General features: G+C 37.9%; 2 protein-coding genes across 2 annotated transcripts in view; both read right to left on the reverse strand.

Annotated features, from left to right (window-relative positions):
* Positions 1 to 2,065: 2,065 nt before the first annotated feature.
* On the reverse strand, positions 2,066 to 18,168 carry LOC111346623 (fibroblast growth factor receptor 4-like). The gene is made up of 26 exons (XM_088727600.1): positions 18,032 to 18,168; positions 17,169 to 17,432; positions 16,680 to 16,925; positions 15,858 to 16,124; positions 15,372 to 15,617; positions 14,017 to 14,283; positions 12,876 to 13,118; positions 12,382 to 12,645; positions 11,666 to 11,908; positions 11,251 to 11,493; positions 9,995 to 10,102; positions 9,359 to 9,477; positions 8,690 to 8,745; positions 8,422 to 8,570; positions 7,964 to 8,101; positions 7,582 to 7,597; positions 7,222 to 7,261; positions 6,415 to 6,727; positions 6,226 to 6,336; positions 5,639 to 5,829; positions 4,888 to 5,010; positions 4,599 to 4,669; positions 4,417 to 4,457; positions 4,225 to 4,321; positions 2,789 to 2,888; positions 2,066 to 2,685 (listed from the first exon to the last, which is right to left on the reverse strand). The coding sequence occupies exons 2-26, from the start codon at positions 17,272 to 17,274 to the stop codon at positions 2,632 to 2,634; spliced, it is 3,852 nt and encodes a 1,283-aa protein (XP_088583726.1). The 5' UTR covers positions 17,275 to 17,432; positions 18,032 to 18,168; the 3' UTR covers positions 2,066 to 2,631.
* LOC111319102 (hemicentin-1-like) overlaps positions 18,032 to 18,567 on the reverse strand; it is a 38,472-nt gene continuing 37,936 nt past the window's right edge. The window contains exon 15 of the mRNA XM_088727619.1: positions 18,032 to 18,274. The gene's annotated coding sequence lies outside the window, so the exon portion shown is untranslated. The remainder of the gene's footprint in view (positions 18,275 to 18,567) is intronic.

The raw sequence follows: 18,567 nt of genomic DNA on the forward strand, positions 1-18,567 counted from the left end.
CGCCAAATTCTTCATCTCGTCTTCACTCTGTAACGGAAGGCCATTGTGAATAGCGAGCGCTTTTAAACCAATGCATGTGATAAATGCTGAGACGCGTGACTAATTCGTAAGCACTCCAAACCTGCTTCCACTGCTTCCAATTATTAGCAAGGTTTCCAGATAATTCAATGTTTGGCGGGACCGGGACGTTACTGGTAAATATCGGTGCTTGAACAGCTTGTACGGGATGTCCTCCCTCATCCGGTGGATCGGCGGGCATGTTTCAATCGCTTGCTAGACTCGTTGTTGGCCAGGGTTGACGTTTAAATGACGTTGTTAACCAAACGAAAGCGAGAGTTCCAACCGCTTCCTGACACCATGTAACGTTGTGGCTTTATACCGCAACAAACGGGTTTTATTATAAACGATACTTTTAATCCCTGTCAGTTCAGAGTACAGCCTGACATGTACCTGAGCACATGTCCCATCTGTTATCCCGTTGGACAACAGCTATCACGTGACATTACAGTGAGCTGATTCTAATAATTTTTGTTTGATGCAAATTTGCTTTTTCGTGCGTGAGTTGGTTTAGTTTAAATTTCCCGTGGTGATTCGTTTTGATGTGACTTGGCTTTTTAATGTTATGCCACGAGCTGGTTTAGTTCAAATTTGCCGTGGTTGGGTTTGCTTTGTAGTGAACTGGCTTTTTTCGGCGTCAGTTGGTTCAATTATTTCGAAAGTTTCGTCCAGACGTCTGTGTCACGAGATTGCGTGAGATGAAGCTTAACATAATTAATTACGACAAATTTCACCTGAACAAACTCTGAAAATCATCTTCGCTTATGTCTTGATAGTTAACGTGGGGACCGAGTTCTCTTGGGGTGAAAACATTTTGAAGCAGTAGCAACTCCAGATCATCATCGTCTGAACTGTCGCTACCGCTTTCCGACTCTTCACCTCTGCTGTCGTCTTCAGCAAGCATTATTTCCAAAAGTTCTTGTGTAACTCGTCTTTGAATAAAAGATAAAGCTAAATTACCAACTATAGGTTTCCATTAAGGGCGAAAAAAAAAAAAAAACCCTAAGTGGGAAAATTTATGTCTTTTTTACGAGTATCGTGAAACACTCACCGTTTGGCCGCCATGTTTCCTGGTGTTGCTATTCAGGCTTGCTTACTAGTTTCCAGTCCTTTCCGGGTGTACGCGAAGCTTAAGCCCAAGAACTGAAAACCGCAAACGACAAACGTCGACCAGCCGTTTGCCGTAAACGTCATGCTTAACCTCTCCAATATCTCGCGCTTGTTGAATTTTCTTTTGACCGTTATAAACATTTTTAACTTTGCTAAACTTGGTTCAAGATTATTCATTTCATTTAAAGTTTCAAATGCTCGTGTTGCAATTTGGATTTGCAAGTAACCCTGAAAAACCAAAAAATTCTAATTAATGAAAATAAGTAAAATGACAGTGTTAAAATATAAGTATACATATAGGTTTCGCATGACTTATGCTCTCTAAACTCCTTCACAATTTGGAGTTTTGCGGCCTCAATTTTTCACTTAACCATAAAAGAGGTCAAGCATATTAAAGGGCATAATCCAACTGTACACCAACCTATACATATATATCTTCTTTTATCATTTTACCTCGGGTTCGTTTGAAAAACAAGTTGATTTTTCATCTATATGGTGCTTCCATGCTGTCAAAACAAACAGCGGATTAGTCCTGGGTCTGTAGCCATTGCGACAAATAAAGGTTAATCACCGGCAGGTGGTGTACTCCCGAATTAGTAACTGCTGTCAAGAAGGGATGCTGAATAATTTGCAGATACAAAGTCCGGCATTTCTCCACAAAGAATAAGAACAAAGTTTTCTCAACACACAAACAAGACGCAAGTGAAGGAGTTCGAGGATCTCCCAAAATTCAGCGACTTCCATAGCAACGATATAAACGACATTTATCATGCCACCTTTTTTGGGAGGAGAAAGTGGAAATTCAAGCTGTACTCAGCATCGACTTAACGAAGCTCTCGACAAGCTACAGAAAAAATCATACAAAAATACATTCTACATAAAAATGCACACCGCTCGCTTGTGGTTCCAGTTTTTATTCGATGACGTGTTTTAACTATTAAGGTCATATAGCATGCATGCTTAATCTGCCCTAGGCTCACGTTAAATGCAACAATAAAATAATTTGTCCAGCACTTCCTGACCTTCCTCAGGTAAAGTTTCTAAAGTTTATGCGCAATCAATATTCAACACTTGGCTACAGTAGCAGGTAAATTTTGAGTATTCTACAAAGTAGGATGAGTGCCGCTTACAGTACACTGACATCCTTGTTAAATGTTATAACAACCATTGACTACTTGTCAATATCGTACTTGTCAATATCGTACGTTATTGTTCGCTTTGACTTCCATACCAAATACCAATATAACTACAAGTTAGAATCAACCGCTTGCTTACTTCATTTCGACTTCTACCTCGCTTGAGGGGCAGTGTACTTGTCCTATTTTTTAGCCGTGCATAATAAAATGGCTTGATTTATCTTTAAAAAACATCTACTTGTTATACATAGATTCCCAAATACTGTGTAGGAGAAACTGTTGCCGATTATGATGATAGGAATTGTTTCCATAATTCTTGAACAAGAATTCACTCCACATTTGCGTAAAGGATGTTGTCGTAAAGTTGCATGTTGATGAGCCTCTGCGAGGAAAAAGAGAAAGAGGAAATCGATGGATATATATTAAATGACTTCTATATCAACGGATGACCAAGCCTTGCATAATTTTATTTCAAAACATTTCACCTGATGTTGATTTTCCATTTCCTTCAAATCATTCCTAAGACTCTCAAACACTGGGCGATCATCAGGATTCTCTTGCCAGCAGTCCTGCATTATCTTGTAACTAGATGAATTAAACACTTGGATTTAGTTTTACTAATTTTTAAAGTTCTTCACAATTAAATGAGCTCGAAATTTTGGACCACTACCCTTAAGGTGGCTCGTACCAGTTTCCTCGCGCGGGGAACAGGTCACTCTTGCGTGACGCGCGCGAGAGAAACGTGCGAAAGAAGCGCGAGATCAAAAGATGAAAATTCAAAACAAAGATGGCGGTGCATGGAATTTTTTTCTACTTTTGTGAGAAGTTTACCTAAGAGCGTGTATTTGATGTGTTGAGTGGCCACTGTGAATGCAGGTGAAAGAAACTAAGATAAAGAAGACGATTTTCGGAGAAGTAAAGCTTGCTTCACTTCATATCTAAAAGAAATATTCAACCGATTTGAAATCTTGCGAAGGCGAAAAAAGAACAACTCGAGTGAAGAATAATCTACCTTAAGTGAAAGAAGACTTTGAAACTTCAAGGAAAATTATATGATGTAGCCAGAAGTCGTGTGTAGGATTTTTAAGATGAGCCCGGGAGGTTGTCTTTGACAGCTGTTTAATGATTTTTTTAGCAGTAGACATCTGTAAACATCAGATCGTAGGCGCGCGCGCGAGCACACGCAAATATCAGCGGTAGCTATAACAGATCATGAGCAAATGTCGGTCTTATAGAATCCAGATTTTTTAATGCGCGAGAACGCGCGTGGAAATTGCTAAGCTCACGAAAGCTATTGCATGAAAACAAGTCCGGTGACTCCTTGTTTTTATTTTTCCAATATGATAATAACGTCGAAAGAAATCATCAGAAAAAAAACTAGAAAATTCTACGGAAGGAAATTTGGGATGTGTGAAGATTGCCTTTTTTGTAGATTTTCTGAAATTCCGCTCCGTAGAATTTTTTAAAAATCTTTGTGCATTTTCCTTCTCGAGTGCCAAAAGCAATCACTGAAAAAAATCAGGGGGTCACCGTGTTAGTTTTCGAATTATTTAAGCCACAAGCTAAAAAACGCGTCTGAATAAGCCTATGAAGGCGTTACCATGGAAACTGCTAGTGACGAAATGACACCAATTTTTGGATAATCAATGATTATATAATTCAACCCCGTAAAAGTGTTCAACTGGCCTTGGTTAGCTTTTCTGTAGTATTCTTTCAAAGTTACAAACCAACAAAAAGATATAAACCGGTACGAGCCACCTTAAGAAGATGAAGACAGTAGAGATCAATATATAGATAGTATATTTTAGGTCTGGAAAACCATTTTCAATACTCAAGAGATATTTTTGTAACTAAAAAAATTGAAAAATCATATGATCAAGTTCATTAATAATTGAATAAATGGATGGATACATGGCCTTACAGGGTATCGTCCACGTGCCGTGGCTTAGGCATCCTGTACCCCTGAGAAAGTAAATGTGCAATTTTTCGTCCGTCTATCTTTGGATACGGAGAGCCACCTAGAACGAGAGGTTGAACATGTAGACAGTGACTCAATCGAAAAGCGCGCCATCCATATCATATACACTGACTGAAACAAAATTATCTGACATACCTATCGTAAAGATTTCGTAAAGCACAATACCAAAACTCCATCTGAGTAAAGAAAGAAAGATAAGGCTTCATTTCAAGTTCGCACATAAAAGTAAAATTATATCATAGTCTCAAGATATCTAGATCTGAAAGATTTTTTTTTTTATTTTCAGAGCTATTCAATGACTTATAAGATCCACTTACACATCACTTTTCGTCGTATATCGTCCGTATAGCAGCGCTTCGCTAGCTGTCCATTTCACTGGCAGTCTCCCCTTCGGGAAAACGTTAAAAAAATGTTGAAGAGAATGAGCAAAAATTATTTGGGAAATTTTCTTCATTTTGTTTTTGTACCTTTGCTCTTGCGCACTGTTTGGTGATGATGTTGCACAAAACATAATTGAGAACAAATTGACTACAGAATGAGATAGCATTTATCAATACTAATTTATGACTGTATTAGCCAGACTATCGAGATAATAAAATCAGAAACCTCTGACTTCCTTTCATAGATGTTTTCCTGGCACACGTCTCTAGCCATTCCAAAATCGGTTACCTTACATCGTTCTCGCTCTCCAACCAGGACGTTGCGGGCTGCAAGGTCGCGGTGAATAATCTGTTGAGAAAAATACCAAGCATAGATCTTTAATTGTAATGGTACCACTAAATGTACTGTTTTTTCTCTTCAGATCATTGATTAGAATGATTTCAAACCATAATGACCAGAGGCTGTTTTACGATGCGAGACCTGATACTTTCCGAGTTGAGAGTCCAAAACAAAGAAAACTTTGTACTTAAACATTAACCTTAAAAAAGGTTATTCCTTTATCAAATGAGAGAAATATCTCGTACTGATCAGAAGCCATGAACTTAGAAAACTAAGCAAATAACGTCCCCTCGAACATTTGAGAGCTTTCTTGAAAATTGTCTGTGTTTTTCGTACGATAACTGTACTAATTTTGCGTTGGTCAACAGCGTTTGAAACTTTGCTGTTTGCAGCGAAACAGAAGTGATTGCTGCCATGGACGCTTTTGATCATCTCAAACAAAAAAGCTCTATTATCACCGTAACCAAACCACATTGTAAGATTCCTCAAAGCATTTAAAAATTAAAACTTAAGTCATTTACATGTATACATTTATTTATTGTAAATATGTCCACAAAAATTAAAATGAATAAAGTATCCCTTAGATCGATTGCCGCCGAGTTGGAAAAATTCTTTTATTACTAAAACACCGACTTACGTTTTTTGAGGACAAATAATGCATACCATCAGCTACTTGCCAGGAAAATTTCATCAGCTGCTGGGAAGTCAAACCCGTTTGTGGCTTGATATCCGGGTCATTGAAGTGGTTGTCTTCTAACTGCCGGCTCTTTCTCAAATAGCCCCGGAGATCTCCATATGGGACATACTCGATTAGAACAAGCAAAGGATCTGAAAGAATTTTTTACGAAAAACGCAGCACATTGTCTTCTGAGGTAATTGAAGCGATGGGAAAACGAAAACCTTTGTGCAGGAGTATGTAAGGTTCAAACCAGGGGTATGTAAGGGGTATGTAAGGTTCAAACACGGTCTGTTTTAAACCGGAGAAATACACTAAAATCAAGTTCAATGGAGCTGGTAGCGAAAATTCATTATTTACCTGGTTCACTTGGTACAAACGCCTTTCGTTAATGCTGTGGCATCAACAATGACGGAATTAGGTGCAGCGAGAGAGCAATAAATTATAAACCATGTCAGTTTAAGTAAGTTTGAACACCGAATCATAACTATGTTGGGGTGATACGAGCAGACATACACCGAGAGGTTTCATACTTTTATTTTCTTCACCTGATTTAGTGACGCATCCCAGCAACTTGATGACGTGAGGATGGGGCTTGAGTTTCTTCATGATTTCAAGCTCTGACAGCAAATCTTTCCTTTCTAAATCTCTGGCGTTACCTAAAGCAGAGGACGACAACCCAGTAAGAGTTAAGCCTCATCTAAACTAAAACAGACTTAAGACAATGAATAGAGTACCTTTCAGCATTTTTATGGCAACTGTTATTGTCTTCTCTCTTCCTCGAACATTTGAAGCTTTTCCTTGAGCGACTTGACCAAAGGCACCTTTTCCGATCACCTTTTCAATTGTAACGTTTTCTCTTTCCACTTCCCACGAGCGTGTTCCTGGATGCAGGGGAGCATATTCGTTAATTTCTAAATAGCTTCGTGTTGGGTCTGTGGCATGTCCATTAAGTGATCTAACTTCATTCAGGTCCATGTGATGTCCTGGGCCATAATACGCGACGTTGCTAAGGTTTTCACTGATGCTTTCCAGTTCAAATCCCTCGTTCTGTTTTCCAGCGAAACGAAAGTAACGTTTAGTTTAGCATCGTTTTTTCCCCGTAAAGATTGGGAACATTGTCCATTTCATGGCATAATTCTTTCAGTTTCGTTTCATTGTTTTGCAATCCAGCATAAAAGAAAGTCAAACACAACCGTTACCTGTCCAATGATAATCGGTGTTTAACAATGAAGAGGTTTTTGAAGCGGTTATCCCAATTATACAAGATGTTTTTGATCATATAATGACATTCCCTAACTTTAATGCCCTTTCGTCAAGCACTTGCGAATTAGTACCAAGACGATTTGACGCGTAAATGCATCACCATTTTCGGGGAATATTCGCAACCTGTCGGCAAAGTGCAATCTGACTTCTAAATCCAAACTTCATCTGATTCACGAGAGTATTAGGCGTGGGTGAAATAAATCATTACTTGGGATTTAGATAGATATTTGCTGATCATCATAGGGTGAGGTATTCTGAAAAATGCACACCATACTTACAATTTTAAGAATACGTGATCTCCTAGTACCTGCATTAAGTCTGAAAGAAAATCAACCGCTAGACTTATTTTCAAAGACACTGACCACTGTAAATCTCAATAACACTTGTTTGTGCAAAATATCAACTGAACCACATTGGTTCCTCGTGAAACCTAACTATATCGATGATCAAATCTGTTAAACTCAGTTTTTTTCTCAAACTGCCACACTTTTATCTGGCTAAATTAAACAAAAAAATTCTCCGAACGATAAGAACAGAAAGTTTTCAAATGACTATAAATACAAGCACAGCGCGTTTTCTGCTAATCGGATCTACGGATGCTGCCGCAGAATTAGCTTTTTATATTAATGCAATCTTACCGATCATCTCTTTCACCTAAGAAGTGTGGAAAAAATTAGAAATGATATCAGATAAAGAGAAAACAACTGCAGCATTTACAAATCTTCATTAGTAACTGACGCACTTCAAACTCCTTCACCTGTGAGCACTTTTAATTAGTAATAATAATATCGAACAAAAATTAGAGATTGGTGTCATGAACTGAAAGATTTTGGGAAACGTTTACACTGTTGCAAGTTGTCCGATTCATTGCTGTTTTTTCTTTCCTTTTCCCTTCTTAGTTTCCCTTATTTTGTTCAATCGAATTTCTCTTTGTCAACCCTGCACAATTCATACATCTCAGTTACTAGCCTCTCGTATCAGAATATTAAACAACTGAGAAAAGTAATTAAGTCTACTTACGTTTGCGGTGTTTCCAGGCAATGAAAACGGCAATGACAGCGAGAATCAGGCCAAGAACCCCAATAACTGAGCCGTAAATAACATCCTTATTCACCTTTGTTGGTTCTGATGGAACTGGACCGGGAACCGTGACTAAATCTTAAACAAATATGACATTAAAAACAGCTGTGTCCATGTATCTGCAATCCTTAACATGTAAAGAACTCATAAACTTTCTATAATTTGCATCAGCCGTGTAACCAAATAATGTGCTCGGTGTACACTCACTGTTCAAGACCATCAAAATCCTATGCAACGTAGCAGTTTTAACATTTTGGTCATACGAGTTTAGGTTAAAAGTGCAACTTCCGAGAATTTCTAACACAGAAGTAACACGTCTGTACCACAAATCCGCTATTTAGAGACTCAACTTCTGTTGGTTACACCCAAATTTACCGTAGTTGAAAGTTTATACACACCTGGAAGAGTTGGTCCTACGGCGAAAGTACCTACTTTTAGAATACCAAGGCTTCCATCATTAACCGCATCTTGTAGAAATGATTCTACTTCACTTTCTCCAACAGGCTCGCCAAATGTGAGCGATATGTCTGCAATGACACTTCCCTCTCTGCGAATGAAATACGTCATAAAAGTTCATGTTTTAGGCGGTAATTCAACCAGAAACATAAACGAAAATACTACTAATAAAGACGAGTAAGTAGATTTTTCATCAATGAATGATGATACCTTAGTCGTGTCACATTAATTTCTCTGACGCCAGAACCTTTGAATTCTTCATCCACCTAAAAAGCATTGATATTCCAATGATAGGTCAGTCTGGTTGAGAATGGATGAGGTTCTACTGCGCCCGACATCGGATTGTTAGTCCTATTCATACATATACTTATACTTCCTTTTCTTTACGACATGTATTTTGTTACTTAACTTTGTTTTATGAATTTAGTTTGAGGGCCACTAGTTACTCAGTTAAAGCACTGTCCTGTGTTACCCTCGTTAAATAAAGTTGATTGATTGATTGATGAACCCTCAGTTAAACAAAGGATGTTTTGATTTGTTAATTACAATTTAGACATAGGGAAATGTCTTTCATTCTTTACATAAAACACTTCTCACTTTATGATGCTTTGAGCTCTACAAAAACTCGAATTGAATACGAGGTCCATTTCTTTGGTAATGTTTAGATTGGATCAATCTCCATTACGTAAGAGAGAGTTTTCCTTTTCAGAGCAAGGGGGATTAAAATAAATTCCTCCCTTCTGTTTTACTGCGGGAATTAAAAGAGAAAATAAAGCAGGATAATGTAGGGTATTGTCTGATGGAAATTATCTGATTGTTTCTTTATCTTAAACAAATATTCCGTACCTTTTCAAAATTAGATCAACTTAAAGGACTTACCGAATCTACGATTACTCCAACAAACCCTTGTGTATCTAAGTCAGACAAGTCGGTAAGTTCCTCTCTCCACTTTTTGTTATCAATTTTAAGGCTGATCATGAGAACAACCGCCATTGTATCTATTGAAGCAAAAGGAAACGAAATTGCAAACTTGATTGTATGAAGACTGTTTGTGAGCACAACATTCATCACCTACTATCAAATTAAGCAGCGAAGTTGAAACAAGAGAAACAAAGTGGTTCCCTCATACCACTCTAATATTTTAGTTACTGATGGTTTTTTATACTCAAAATATTCCTGACCTATATTGTTGTCATAACGAATTGAACCTCTTAGAATATTTGGGCATTCTCATCCAAACACCAACGAGTAGAAATAACAACAAATCCATGGAACACCCGACGTACACCGGCATGACAATTTGATCAATTATCGTTAGGAATTCTTAGAAGCTATCTCTCCATCAGGGATTGTAAGACAACTGACTTCAATAATGCATTTGTTGAGACTTGCAGTACCGGAAAACATAGTTCTCCTCCTCCTTCTTATGGTTGAGTCGTTAATTGGTTATCGACTTCTCGTTAACCAGTTTGTCAAAAATCTTCGCCCGCCATCATCTATCTTTCCTCAACTTACCATTTTCTTTGCAATTTTGTCCTGTTTTTCCTTTTGGACATAAGCAAAGGTATTTTCCGAATTCTCTGCAATTTCGTCCATTCGTACATTCCTCAAGGCAAGGGTTTTCTAGAAGCAGAGACAGTAACACGACAGTATTGGATAAATAAAAGTTCTGCTGATGTCTTTACTTGCAAAGCAAAAACTTACACACCAATTTTTTTAAACTTTTGATATGCACGAAAGAAAAGAAATTATTAGATTATTTTTCATAATATTTTGAGGATCAATTCTAAGGCAATCTTTGAGTGAGTTCCTACCTGTACTTAGCACTTTACAAGTGAGGGTTTACCCGTTAGATAAGCTTAGGATTTCCATTTGTACACTGGCTAAGTGTTGACTTGACTTTTTAACATAATTTCGCAACACAAACGTACCGACACAAATAAATGAAAGATTAGCATTTACCAGAACCCTACCAGAAACCATGCGTGTATATACATTGACAAGAACAGTTCAAATCTCCACACCATAAGTTAAACGAACCTCGTAACAAGCATCAAAGGACTTGGCGATTTGGTTACTTAAGGGTAGTTCCCAATAAGGTGTCGAAAAACCCAAAACAACTATAATGACAGCGACAAATAAGAAGGTTAACATTATCGTTAGCCAATCAGAGCACGTCGTGAAAACAAGCAGACAAGCAGACTTTCTGAGGGGTGACCAAGTCTCAATTGTTTTAGTTTTACATCTGACTGGTGGAAAGGATAGCACGAGTTTTCTGGATCAGTCTGAGAGCTGAGTCCAGTAAAACCAAACCAATCACAGATTGTTTATTCTCAATTGAAGTCGCTCCATAGAAGTCCCCCGGCCACCCGCTGCACCATCTGCTCCCCAGCCCACTGTTGCGCACACCTAATTACAACTTAACGCAGAAAACACAAAAGTACTATCTCTTCCGATACAATCAGACATGTAGGACAAAGAGAACGGAGGACTTTTTTACATTTAAATATTTTAAATGATTCAATTGTTATGATCATCGTTATAGTCGTAATTTTTTTTAGTTTTTAGATAATAGTTGCCTAAGATTGTAAAATACACTCTATAATTCAGGTCCTTTACTGCCAGAGAGTTAAATAAACTAGTCATTAATTCATTCATTTTTATCAGTCTGAACAAACAAACACAAGAACTTTGTGGATTGTACACCTATTGTAGGTCAATGTTGTAAGCAAACAAAATACAATCGTAACAGACATAAATAATTCACTTACGATGTACTATTATGCTGACATCCTTAGTCACAGAGCTTCCAACACGATTCTCAGCAGTACATCTGTACAGTCCTTCATCCCGGCTACCACGGATGATCAAAGGGAAGTTCACTGTACTGTTATCAGCGACTTTTGTCCACGTTATAGTTGGTGCTGGATTACCTTCTGCCATACAGAACAAACTCACCTCTTTACCTTTGTTTACGGTCTGCCCACCAGAAATGTTTGTAATCGTTGGTGCATCTTTAAAAGGAACAAATCACGAAAAAGTCGTTAAAATTGCAAGGATTTTTATTTCATTTCAAATTCTGATGAAACACTGTGGGATTTTGGATGCGTTCATGTACAGGTACGCCAGTTAAGATCTCAAGTTCAAAGAAAGGAGAATAAATGCATTCGATGTCAACAAACTTACACTGTACGACAATTGTTGCCATCTCTGTTGCATTACCACACTTATTACTGGCTTCACATTTGTATTCACCAGCTTCTTTCCTGCTAATGGTCACAAGCCTCAACATATATCCACTCTGACGCTGACCATTAGGTTTTATCCACGACACCATTGGTGGAGGCATTCCAGATACCTTACACATCACAGTCACATTGTCACCTTTAATTACCTTCTTGTTGTTGATTGGTTGTATGGATGGAGGCACTGTAAAAAAACATAAACTGAAGTACGCATTTGTCCGTCAACAAGCAGAAGAACTAACTCTGGTAAAAACTCTTGGTTTTCGATTTATTTCTCAAACCAGTTGAAACGGTAAACCGCAAACAAACAGATCTCTAACTGGTTCTGTGCCTGGCAAACACCATTATAGCTGATACGGTAAATAATTTTCAGTACAGACAACCTCAACCCTTAAACAAAGCTGGCAGTACACACTCAAAATGTCACGATTCGCATCAGAGTTGGTATATCATTAGGAAAAAGTTATTATTTCTTAAATATTATCACTAATAAAGTGGTCTAGTGTGAGTTCAAATGAAACTCTTGAAGAAGACAGTTGTACGTTATACCTTTTCTCAAAAGTGATGCGTATTAAGCATTTCTCGGAGACACCGTATAAAACCATAAAACTCAATCCTACAGTATTAACAAAGCAAAATAAAAAGATTAAGCCTTACCATTCACACTGAACGTAACATCCGTACTATATGTTGATCCCACACTGTTGTTAGCCACACATTTGTAGACAAACACTCCTCCACTTTCTAATATCTCTCTCCACATTCCGGAAGAGTTGGCGACCATGGCAGTGTCATTCTTATACAGCTGGTATGACGTCACTGCCGGCTTAGCATCAGCTGAGCAGTTGAAGGTGATGACTTCTCCCTGGCACGCTTTGTTTTTCATGGCAGAACTCATTAACTGGACATTCTCTGGTTTGTCTAAGGACGAAGAGACCATTTATAACTATAACTTCTTTGATCCCAACTGGTTGCATATGGGATTTCACAAAGCACTCTTTGTACATTATCTACCTTCCTTTAATTCTTACTACACACGTTAAGGAGAAGTACTGTGCATTGCCAAGTGGGTTCATAATAAAGCCCCTTGTCATTAATTGAGTTGAAAACTCACATACCGAAATGTGTGCAACATTCAAGCAATTACTTACAATGCACATCGATTTTTGCCATCTCTGTTGCATTGCCACACTCATTACTGGCTTCACATGTGTATTCACCACCTTCATTCCTGATGATGTTCACAAGCTCCAACACATTTCCAGCAACACTTTCACCATTGGGCTTAATCCAAGACACGTTTGGCTCAGGCATTCCAGATGCAGTACATGTCAGATTCACGGTTTCACCTTCAGTTACGTTCTTATCTATAATTGTTTCTACAGTTGAAGGCACTGTGGACAAACACAAAATTAAATACTGAATCAAAATCAAAACCTTTAGTGAGTAAATAAATATTTTGTAAATATTACATTAATCAAACACATTTGCACGTAAAAGATTTTATGTAAAAATAAAAAAAAAATTAAAAGAAATTGTCTTTCTGTAGGATTACACATTTACTGGTGAACTAGTAGTTTCCATTGTGGTCCTCGCAAACACATGAAACAAATGGCCTAAATTGAACATAACATCATTAAGAACATAATTAAGAACCCCAACCGGCCGGAGGCAAAACCAGTTTGCTATTTACAAGCGTGGCCAAGGATCTGAACTCGGGGCTACCGTGAAACAAATCCAGTGGTCAGGGTCGGACTTGAACCCAGGAGCAGCGGATTACAAGTCCGACACTCTAACCACTCAGCCATACTGCCTCCTAAATATATCGATATCTTAAAGACATGTACAATTGCTGTTGCTGGGTCTCCTGTAACAAACTGGTTGGGTGATTGCATCCAAAGTACTCGTCATTTTTGCCCTCTTTGGTCACAGCAGTTATTGGGAATGAAAGTAATTTAATTGGATTCATACAGTAGCTTTTTTCGGTTGCTTGTTTGATTAGAAAACTATGGCATCGGTAGTGTACTGAATGTACAAAAATGCGTATCACTACAAAGGCAATGATTTTTTTTTTTTTTTTTGGTACCGAGTTCATCTGACAAGGACAGGGGCAAAGCTAAAACGCTCACAATATCTTTAAAAACCCATTTTCTCACACCACCCTTTACATGTTCTGAGTCTACATACAACACAATCTGTTTCAATATGCCAAACAGCTAGGCCAATGATGTAAATTGGTGAGTGAAAGTAATAGAACAGCTTTACAGCTTCAGTATGTACAGCCAAGCTTACCATTTACTGTCACCATAACATATGAACTGACTCCTGATCCTAAAGAGTTGTTGGCCACACATTTGTACGCAAACACTCCGCTCGTTGACACGTTTCTTTTCCACACTCCTAAAGGCTTTACAACTAAGATAGCAGCGTCGTTCTCGAACAGCTGGTATGATGTCACCGATGGTCTAGCATCAGCTGAGCAGTTAAAGCTAATCATGGCACCCTTACATGCTTTGTTATCTATAGCAGATGTTGTAAGTTGTACATTCTCTGGTTTGTCTAAGAGAATTGCAAACAAATTGTGTCAAATAATGTAGATAGTAAAAAGCTCACTGCAATCATTTTTTCCCTCAGGTTATACTAAAGTACGCATGGAAATTTAAAGATCTATATGATCTAAAATAGTGAGGGCGGGTTATTTAAACGACGTCTAAGTTGGACATTGTTTAAGGCAAACACACGGTGTAAAAGTTGTTTCGATAGTTTTTCCACTTAATTCATCAGGCAAGACGGGAATTGTCCTTTCCGTCTCGCCTTGATATCCTGTGAAAGACGGTGCATGTAGAAAACACTGAGACGCCAAAAGACCCAGTTGCATGAAATTTCAGAGCAATGAAGACTTGCTGCGTGTTTGTTGGTGCCGAGTGGCAGAACTCTTCTTGTTTGATATTTGAGATCGTACTCCACACTTTTAATGAGCTCTGCAACTGAATCCTCTCTGAAGTGAAAGCGAGTTCGAAAATCTTCTAAATTCCTCTAAACGGTCAATTCTATCCGTAAGTTGCCTAATTTTTCTACACTATGAATGACGTCTATCGGCGTGCTCCCCAACTGTCTGAAACACGTAGTGCGTACATTTTAAAGTGGCTGGCAATGAAAGTGCCCCACGAACAGCGTCTCAACCAACTTCCGAGCAGGTTAAAGTCGTTATTATTCTTTAAGCGGTGGTTAATCATGGTCTTAGCATGGGTTAGACGGTTATTTTCATAAACGCTGTTTAAACTTTTTGTAAAATAATCGGCCCTGATTGTTTAGAAATGTAGCAGGTAATTCAATGTACACAAGTCGATGTAAAAAAAAAAAAAAAAAAAAAACCAATGGATGAATTGATTTAATCAAGTACTAAACCAACACCGAGCTTGATATGATAAACATAATAATAATCAAGTGAATACTTTGCTGTTACCTTTTGTTGTCTCAATGTATTGCGAGTTGCACACATTAGTTTGCATACATTGTTTTATATTACATTTACCTTCATTCCGATTTATACAAGTTGTACACGTGTATATCATACATGTAACAAAAGCTAACTTCAGTGAATCGATTGACATAAACTTTAGAGGAGAAAATACGCATACACTTACACTGGACACCAATGCTTGTCATCTTTGTTGCATTGCCACACTCATTACTGGCTTCACATTTGTATTCACCAGCTTCACTCCTGCTAACGTTTTCAACCTTCAACGGGTTTCTACTAACACGTTGACCATTAGGTGTTATCCAAGACACCGTTGGTGGGGGAACTCCAGATACATTACACATAAGAGTCACATTGTCACCTTCAGTTACATTCTGATGTTGTGTTATTTGGATAATTGAAGAAGGTACTGCAAAATGGAGAGTGAAAATGAGCAAGGGCTTGAATACATACAGCAGCTGGTTACTGGCTTGCAGCCAGACATCATTCTTAGCTTCATTCTAAGCGAACATTCCCCATATTGCCGTTGAGTCTCAACGTTCAGCTCTTAAGCGACGACGTTTTAGCAATCGAGTGTACATAAAAGTAAACTCATGAAAATGCTGAGTTTGCATGTAAAGTTTATTAAAAATTGGGCTATTTTGTTTACCATTCACGGTGACAGTAACATTCATGCTGTGTTCTGATCCTATAGAGTTGCTGGCCACACATTTATAGACAAATTCTCCTTCCTTTTCCAAAGATTTGCTCCACATTCCTGTAGCACTCGTGTTAAAAATGGCAATTTCGTTCTCAAAAAGCTGGTATGATGTCACTGCTGGATGAGCATCTGCTGAGCAGTTAAAGCTGATGACTTTTCCTTTACACGCTGTGTTATTCATAGCTGAACTCATTACCAGGACATTCTCTGGTTTGACCAAGGAAGAAAGTAACAATTAATGAATACGTGTGGCACGTACAAAGCCCTCCCCATACCCTGGCTGGTGAAACGGTTACACTTGTCCATTACTGACGTTTCCTTCAGCACTGTCCAATCCTTTTAGGCTAAATATTTCTGTTATAGCCACATGTACCTGAGGCAAGTAAACCTTTAAGTTTGTGTTATCAAGCTCTCTTACCATTAGCTTAGCTTTTGGATAGCTTATGGAGGCTTTTCATTTTACCCAATTATTCCTGAATATTTTTTCTCACAAATGTTATCAGAGCAACGTTATAACCTCTTAGGAAACCCTTCATTTTAGCTTACTGTGCCTATATCTCAAATATGTGTTCCATTTCTCATTGTCTGATTGAAATCAGCAAATTAGTCTTCACCCATTTTTAAGCAATAGAAAGAAAAGTTTCAGTGAAGCTTCATATGAACAAGTCTCTCCATCAAAAAAAGTGAAATAGAAACATAGCCAACTGATATAATGTGTTAAGGACATACAAGAAGCAAAAAGTAACAGGGACAACTTTTACATGTACTTACACCGCACATAAATTCTTGTCACATTTGTTGCATTGCCACATTCATTACTAGCTTCACACTTGTATTCACCAGCTTCACTCCTGCTAACGTTTTTAACCTCCAACTTGTATTTACTAACACGTTCACCATTAGGTTTCATCCAAGACACCATTGGTGGGGGCACTCCAGATACATTACACATAAGAGTCACATTGTCACCTTCAGTTACACTCTGATGTTGTGTTATTTGGATAATTGAAGAAGGAACTGTAAAATGAAGAGTGAAAATGAGGAATGGTTTAAATACATATAGCAGCTGGTCACTGGCTTGTAGCCAAATATCATTCTTAACATCATTCTAAGTGAAGATTCCCCATATAGCTGTTGAGTCTCAATGTTAGCTCTTCAATGTAAAAGTTTTTGCAATTGAGTGTACGTAAACGTACACTCCTGAAAATGTCATGTTGGCATGTATATTATTTTTATCAAAATTTGGGCTATTTTATTTACCATCCACAGTAACAGCAACATTCGTGCTGTATGCTGATCCTAGAGAGTTGTTGGCAACACATTTGTAGACAAACACTCCTTCCTTTTCCAAAGTCTTGCTCCACATTCCTGCAAAATTTGTTTGTAAAATGGCAGTTTCGTTCTCGAACAGCTGGTATGTCACTGCTGGATTAGCATCAGCTGAGCAGTTAAAGCTGATAACTTCTCCCTTACATGCTGTGTTATTCCTGGCAGACCTCGTTAACTGGACATTGTCTGGTTCGTCTGAGTAAGAAAGAGACAATTTATAAGACAATAGTATAACTTCTTTGGCCTTTGTTAGATGCATGTACATATTTACAGTAGCCAAGGAGTCACCTTCTTTACCCCTGGCTGATGGAATGCTAACAATTCTGTGTCACTGATGTTTTTCTCGGCACTGTTCCATTGCTCGTATGTTAAATCTTAATTTCATAGCTTCAAATATTTGAGGCAGAGTAAACTTTGAGCCAGTTTAAAAGGCGCTTAAGACTTGTGTCATTTGCTCAGCTTATAGGTTTCTGGGCCACAAATGGCTTTTCAGTTTGCCCAATTGTTCGTGAACAATTGTGATTTTTTTTTCACCTATGTAACCACAGTAATGTTATAGAATTTGGAAAACCCTTAATTTTAGCTTACTGTGACTTAACAACCCAGGTATGAGTTCCTTTGTTCATTGATCAATTGCAATAAGCAAATTAACATTCACCCACTTATAAGAAATTTTTCAGCAATGCATTTGAGTCTTGCAGATACACAAGTTTGTCCAACAATAAAATGACACTTAGACAAGTGGTAATAGTTAAGACAGAAATACAAGTTAGTAAAGTATAATATTTACTTACACTGCACAGTAATAATTGCTGTCTCTATTGCCTTTCCACAGTCATTACTGGCTTCACATTTATATTCACCAGCTTGATTCCTGCTAATGTTTGTAACCACCCACACTTTTTCAGCAGTACTATGACCATAAGGTGTCGTCCAAGTCACCACTGGCAGAGGGATTCCAGATACATTACAAGTAAGAGTTACATTTTTTCCTTCAGTTACATTTTGATCTGGTATTTCTTCTATGGACGAACGTACTAAAATATAAAATACAAAAAAATATTACTTACAGCTTTTACAGTGTATTTCTCAAGTTGCAGTATTCAACAACACTGTAGTTTGGAGGGGGCAATGATTCAATTCAAAATCTTAATATGAAACATTGCCCATAATACAACTCACAAGATTTGTACATTGCCCAACTCACAAGATTTGTACATTTCAAGTACAAATCTTGTGAGTTCAGACAAACTGGTTGAAGGATGCATTTGCATATTTAATTTACTAATTTGTGTTCAGCCTGAGGAAACAAAATGAAAATATGAGAACA

The sequence above is a fragment of the Stylophora pistillata genome, chromosome 7 (assembly GCF_964205215.1).
Source record: "Stylophora pistillata chromosome 7, jaStyPist1.2, whole genome shotgun sequence".
In the NCBI taxonomy this organism is placed as follows: Eukaryota; Metazoa; Cnidaria; class Anthozoa; order Scleractinia; family Pocilloporidae; genus Stylophora; species Stylophora pistillata.